A 7494-nucleotide genomic window follows, 5' to 3' on the forward strand; every position below is an offset into this window, starting at 1 on the left:
ATGTCATCTCACTAAGAATTTTATTCATTTTGGTCATTTTATTCAAATGGTCCTTCTTTTTTACATCTACAATAGGAAACCATATTTTTTTAATTTTTTATTTTTATTTATTAAAAAAGTTTTTTTTCTTAATGTTTATTCATTTTTTGAGAGACAGAGATAGTGCAAATGGGAGAGGTGGAGAGAGGGAAGTAGATACAATCCAAAGCAGGCTCCAGGCTCTGAGCTGTCAGTGCAGAACCTGATGCTGGGCTCGAACTAAGGAACCGTGAGATCCTGATCTGCGCTGAAGTCAGAGGTTTAACTGACTGAGCCGCTCAGGCGCCCCCATACTCATTTTTTTTTAAACAAGGAAATCAGTATATGTAAATGTGATAAGAAATTTAAGCTAGGCATTTGTTTATTTTGGTATTTTGATATTAAACATGGGAAAATATCTAAATTCAAGTGTTAAGTTTTCTCTAATGAAGAAAATAATTAGAACATACATATGTACTTTAAGTATTTGAGTTCTTTTCTCCCCAGTGTAGGACTAAAGATCTTACCTTTCTCAAGAAGTTTACTTGAAAAAATTTATTACAGTTGAGATCATTCTCAGCTTATTTTTTTTCCTAAGAGCAGATTTATTTTTATCAATAAATGATGTGTTCTGGCTTGGACCCGTGGACAGAATACACTTTGTGATTACACTGTACCTGGCTGGCTCAGTTGCTGTTTGGCTAAGCTGACATGATGAAATTTTATTTTACAAAGCATACTTTGTGAAGGATTATAAAATTTTCTCTAAACCTGGAATTTACTGATAAAACCTTTGGCACCGTTAATTTTAATTTTAATATGCAAGCATTTTCATTCTAGAGCAGAATATATTGAGTATTCTAAAAAATACATTTGGAAAGTCAGCTATTTGTGTGTTTGAAAGGCTGATGAAGCCATTGAATTGCCACATTCCTTTTAATGATTTCTTTTTACAGAGTAAAGCATGTTTTAATTATTACTACTCTGAAACATAAATTACTGCTCACCAAAATGGTTACATCTTAAGGTGTAATCCGTAAAAGTCCTTCAATTCCTTTATTGATTATTTGCTGATTATCATTAACAGAAATGGTTTAATTCTAATGATTTACTAGTAAAAATCAATTAAATTATCCCCAAACTTTCCCAGAGAGCATATAATTGGTATTACCAGGAGACTCAGGCTTATAGTCTTAGAAAGAAATTTTTTATTTATTTGAAAGAAATTAATTTTTATGATCCTCTCACTCAGTTTTATGGATTCACCCATTTTTTTAAGGAATGAATTTTTCTTACATTGTTACATTTTAAGCTGTTATTGGCTAAGATCATTAAACAGTCTGCTAAATGTTTGTAGTTCTTGTTGAACTTTAGGGGGAGAAGTGCTTCCAAGTATTGGTAGGTCATTTATTATTCACAGATAAAGCTTTGTGTTTCTGACTTGAAATACTGATGAAAAACTCTAAAAGGAATTCTGTACTTTGAACATAAATGCCAAATAATGATGAAAGCCATTTTTTCCCTACTAGCTTTAATTAAAATTTTAGATGTTCTATTGGTGTTTTATTTAGGAATTACAGAAAAGTAATTTGTCATGGTGGGGCCGTTTTCGACCCATACACTAGGATGTTATGTTACTAGAAGAATCAGAGTGACTTTATCTTGCCTATAAATGTATCATGTGTAAACACCTAGTATGATGCTAGTGCTTGAGTCTAGTGCAGTTTTTATGTTACTTGTGCTCAGTTTTTAAATAATTAAAATTTTATTTCACCAAAATAACTAAAGTATAGGCAGTGTTCTAGATGCATTTTTTTGTGTTAAATTAATGCATTTTGCATTAAATTTCATGATCAAATTTGTGTTTGATGTCTGATAAATACATATTGAAATTATGATTTTTTTGCGTCTGTTATTTTAAAAACACCTAGATGATCAGCAAGCTTTGAACTCAATCATGCAAGATTTGGCTGTTCTTCATAAAGCCAGTCGACCAGCATTATCTTTACAGGAAACCAGAAAAACAAAATCTTCATCACCAAAAAAGCAGGTATTTTAATAATACATATTATTATTATATGAATTATTTGTCTTGAATATCCTGATCTTATAGTGGTTTGTTTAAAGTGTTTGTCTTTTACACTTTTGAATCAAATATTTGTTTGTCATACATTTTTCCTAATGGGTGTGCATTTTTAAAAATGGCAGAGTTTCATTTAATGTGGTAACTGCCCTCTAATACTGGTATTTTGTCCATTCTTAAAGTACTTAAGATAAGCAAGTTTTTATTTAAAATAGTCTATTCTGTTTACAAATGAGCATCATTTTGATTTTTGTAAGTAACATTTGTTTGATCTGTCCAGCACAAAAAGTGAGAATATAATATTCTTTATTTCCCTCTAACAGGCTTAGTAAGGGTCTCATAGGCATGATCACTGAGATCTTGGTGCTTTTTGCTTTCAGCCCAGATTCCACAACACAGTTCTCAGCTCAGCTCTTTGGCAGATACCATGAATTGATTGGAGTTCACACTGAAAATGAAACCTCCTTTCCCCCTGCTTTTTTTAAAATGAGTGACTAAGGGGAAAAAGTGAGTCACTAAGAAAAAAGGTGATCTAGAAATTATAGAAATTTTTATCTGATCTCTGAAATGATTTATCATTTCATTACAGAATGATGTTCGAGTCAAATTTGAACACAGAGGGGAAAAAAGGTAAGTAAAGAAACATTAACATGTCAGTTTATTGATTTAATCAAACAAGTCTTAACTCTTTAAGGTTTTCTCTGGACTTTAGTGAAAGTTGATGGCATACAAATGGAATGGAATAGTCCTTGGTGATGTGTAACATGTACTTAGACTCACAATAGAGTCTGTCAAAATTTAGGGTAAATTTTAGTAATAATTTTTAATGTTTTTATTTTAGGAAATAAAAAAGATCATTGTATAATACAGCCTTTAAATATTGCCATTTCCTTTTATTTTTACTCAGTGGAAATCAAATATATTTCTCCTTGTCATATTTGTATCATCTCTTCAGATACTATATAAAACTCACATACATGGATTTAACATTCATAATTTTGATTATTCTCAAGAGACCTCAATCGTATGACATATATTTGATTAGAAACATTGAGGAAGATGATTGGAATGGTGGCTGTAAATTAGCAAGGGGATCAGCCTACCCTTCCACTGGGTATCTGTATCTTAATGCAGTGGTAGAGGTGGTGGTGCTGGTGGTGGTGCTGGTTGGCAGCAAAATTGTTAACAAGGCCTAATAGAAGATAGAGAAGATGGGATTTCATTTCTGTTACTAATGTTTCATTAAATTCAGCTAGTGAAAAAGCTATCCATTCTAAGGACTTTAAAAAGGCTCATAAGTCATATAACCTGAAGATGTAAAAATGTTTTATACAGAGCTATCAACAAAAATTGGATATACCAGATATACCATCCACTTGTCCAATCTCCTTTTTTCTTACTGTTCTTTTATGGATATTTTCTCAATTTTTTCCCATTCAGTGAGCATTATTTATTAAGTACTGTAAGTGCCGGACCATTAAGGAATAAAGTGAGCAGAAAGGACATAGTCCCTCCCCCAAGCAGAGCTTACAGGCTAATACAGTAATTTCCAAGCTTCGGTGCATGTTCCCCCGGGGCAGCACAGGCTAATCTTTTGAGACATAGAAAGAAAATACTAGAAATTAAAATTTTTTATTTTTAAAAAGTGTTTATTTTGGGGATATGCTTCCTTAGGATATATAGGTGCTCAAAAGTGTTGAGTTGATAAGGGTACAGAAATCAAAATTTGAATCTCCAAAGAACAACTTTATTCTTTTAACAGTTTTGTTGCATTCCCTTATATAGATGTCACATAGTTAAGTTTAATTTTAATCCCTTTTTTCAATGAACAGTTAAATCTGCTCTTTAATAATCTTAAAATTCTGTCTATAGAATCCTTCAGTTCCCCAGACCAGTTAAACTGGAAGATCTGAGATCTAAGGCTAAAACTGCCTTTGGACAGTCTATGGATCTCCATTATACCAATAATGAGGTAAACATGTACAATTTAACTTTTAATAGCTCTTAATTTGGAAAGTAGTATGTTCATTTAAGAGATTGTTTTAGGGATATTTATTTAGGAATTGCTAAGGATATAGTGTGTTAGAGAAAGAAAACAAGTAAGTTTTGACTAACTGAAGTATGTTTTTTTCCATTGTGGAAAGATTTAAGGACACTACTGAACAAAGAAGTGAATGAGAACATATTGAGGGAGGAAATATATGTATAACTTAGAAGTTTACTGCTTATTTATTTTCACTCTGTGTACTCTTTTGTTTTTATTCTCATGTTAACAAACAGTGTATCTTGGCTTAAGCAGTAGAACCCACTGATGCATCTCTTACATATGACACCACTCCTGAGGAGTGCCCTCCTTAATGCCCATCACCCATCTACCCCACCCCTACCAACTCTCAGTTTGTTCTCTGTATTTAAGAGTCTCTTATGGTTTGCCTCCCTCTCCTGTTTTTATCTTCTCTTCCCCTATGTTCATTGTTAAGTTTTCTTGAATTCCACAGTGAGTGAAATCATATGATATCTGTCTTTCTGTGACTGACTTATTACCTTCCAGTTCCATCCACATTGTTGCAAATGTCAAGAGTTCAGTTTTTCATCACCAAGTAGTATTCCATTGTATGTATGTGTGTGTGTGTGCGTGTGTGTGTACCACATCTTTACCCACTCATTAGTTGATAGACATTTGGACTCTCTCCATAATTTAGCTATTGTTGATAACGCTGCTATAAACATTGGGGTGCATGTGCCCCCTGAAATCAACATTTTTGTATCTTTTAGATACATTCCTAGTAGTGCAATTGCTGGGTGGTAGGTAGTTTTATTTTAAAATTTTTGAGAAACCTCCACACTTTTCCAGTGGCTGCACTAGTTAGCATTCCCACCAACAGTGCAATACGGTTCCCCTTTCTTCACATCCTTGCCAACATTTATTGTTTCCTGAGTTGTTCATTTTAGCCTTTCTGACAGATGTGAGGTGGAATCTCACTGTGATCTTGATTTGTATTTCCCTGATGATGAGTGATGTTGAACATCTTTTCATGTGTCTGTTTGCCATCTGGATGTCTTCTTTGGAAAATGTCTAAACTCTGTACCTTTTGGTGAATTGCCTTTTTTTCCTCATACTCTACACTTGTCTGTAGAGACAATACAGCTTTAGTAGTTTAGTTAAGCTTAGTTTAGTTAAGTTTAGTTTAGCTTAGTTAAAACTTTAAAGGATTATTTTCAAGTTGCTTAGGACATGGTTAGAGCATTATGTTTATGTTTGTGAGTCAGTACATGTGATTTTAAGGGCTTTGTCTGGCACTGAGGAGCTCTGTGTTCTGGGAAACACCCTCCCCCCCGCTTTAATGTTTATTAATTTTTGAAAGAGAGAGGGAACAAGCAGGGGAGGACAGAGAGAGAGGGAGAGAGACAAAGAATATGAAGCAGGCTTCAGGCTCTGAGCTGTCAGCACAGCCTGACACAGGGCTTGGACCCATGAACCATGAGATCATGACCTGAGCCAAGGTCGGATGCTTAACTGAACCACCCAGGCACCCCTGGAAAATCCCCTTTTGAACCTTCTGTAAAATTCAGTTTGGATTAGATAAGCTCCGAGGTTTCTTTCAGGTCCTATGCAATCTCAAGATCTTGAATCTTAAACATTTCAGGGCAGTTTAGTTGGTTGGTTAATTTGTTGTTTTCCAAAGAACATACTTGTTGAATTTGCCAGGCATAATGCTATGATTTATGAATTGCAGCCCTTCATGGAGTTTATAGACTTGTGGTAGAAGCAGACAGCTCAATAATGAGTTGTTCAAATATATGAAGTTCTTTGAAAGACATGCATAAAATGAAAAACAATGACGGCAAGGGCAGTACCCGTTCTATTTAGATGGTACTAAGGAAGAACTGAGGTGGTAATATTTAATTACTGTGATTGAAGTATGAAAAGCCAAACTTGACCAAAGTTTGAGGGCAAGAGCATTCTTGGTAGAGAGAGCCGCTGAGAACCGTACCTACAGAGATCCTAAGATGGAAAAGACTAGTTATGTTTCAGGAATAGAAAGTACCAGTAGGAATGGAGTAATGGTGGAGAAAACATGTGAAAGTGCTTTGCAAATGTTAAAACATTGAGCAAATAAAAATACTTGAAAATACTAGATCTTCAAATGAGTCATTATTAATTTAAAGAAAAAATATGTTAATATAGTTTGTCTAAAGAAACCACTTACAACTGAAAATGGAACATATTTTGAGAAAGTAAAAATCCATATCCAAACAAATAGTATCCCTGAACAAAGTGATGAGTATCATACTCCAGTAATACTTTCATATTTTATTTTTCAAATACTTTTTGGGTTTTCATTTAGCCATGAACACCTCTTGTTGCCTGCTCTGACTTGGCAAGAGGTGGATTTTCTGTTTGTTCTGGCCTGATTTTCCAATTGCGAGTCTGAGGGCTTTTTAGAGGAACTTCATAGGGTCTAGGCAGAAGTACATACAGGGATGCCAGGGGTGCATGGGCGAATGAGACTCAAGGATAGTGTGGGAAGGTGGGGATAGATAGGTTCCACTTAACCGTAGTGGTAACTTGCTGGATAACACACCCTTTATAGGCCCCTTTCCTGTCTTCCCCATTCTTCTGTACCAGTGTTTCCTGGTATATTTTCCCACATAAACAGGCTTGAACTTGAGTGTTTATTTCATGGTATGACTTTAAGGGAATCTAGGTATATCTTTGTTTTTGTTTGGTCTAAAATTGTATCATGGGAAGCTTTCAAATGCCAAAATATGTTAAGTCTACAATACTGTCTTGATCTACCAGTCTAGTAGGTCTATCAAAAATTAGGTTAGTGACATATAACTGTTTCTAGAGTTTTCTTGAGGACTGACACCAAGCTAACTGACCTGTGGTTTCAGGAACCTTCTCCCTTTCTCTAAAAATTGGAAAAATTTTTCCATTTTCAGTTCCTTTTTCTCATGCTTTCTGACGATTTCTTGGAGAGGTTCTGCCATTATATCTGGGTGGCCTCTTGGCGGGAATGTGGTAGAGGAGACATTAGGTAGGGTAAGATTACGATGTTTAAAATTTCTCACAACTAAGAGATTCTTTTGAGACTCTGATTCTGTGAGTCAACCATGTCCTGATTCACATCATGACAAACCTAATGCATGCCCTTCAACACTGAGGGTACTAGGGAAAAGCTGTAAGGTCTGTTAGTTTTGTGGACCTATGGACAAGCAAAAAACTCATTTATATTGCTTGTTATTCCAGTTCTATAGATTTTTTTTTCTAGTATAAATCCTTGTGTTTTAAAAGAACCATTATTCTGTAAACTTCTAGTTTGCCAGACTCAAAACAAGGAGGAGATTTAAGCTGGGATTGGTTGGATCTGTTAGTTGGGCTCCTCTTT

At 34.6% G+C, this 7494-nt stretch overlaps 1 protein-coding gene across 1 annotated transcript in view; it reads left to right on the forward strand.

Annotated features, from left to right (window-relative positions):
* Window positions 1–7494, forward strand: part of MAP3K2 (mitogen-activated protein kinase kinase kinase 2) — a 43598-nt gene that overhangs the window by 1672 nt on the left and 34432 nt on the right. Inside the window, exons 2-4 of the mRNA XM_077766758.1 lie at window positions 1950–2068; window positions 2691–2731; window positions 3974–4073. Coding sequence (XP_077622884.1) covers window positions 1950–2068; window positions 2691–2731; window positions 3974–4073 — 260 coding nt within the window. The remainder of the gene's footprint in view (window positions 1–1949; window positions 2069–2690; window positions 2732–3973; window positions 4074–7494) is intronic.

The sequence above is a fragment of the Crocuta crocuta genome, unplaced genomic scaffold (genome assembly GCF_008692635.1).
Source record: "Crocuta crocuta isolate KB4526 unplaced genomic scaffold, BGI_CrCroc_1.0 scaffold5, whole genome shotgun sequence".
Classification (NCBI taxonomy): Eukaryota; Metazoa; Chordata; class Mammalia; order Carnivora; family Hyaenidae; genus Crocuta; species Crocuta crocuta.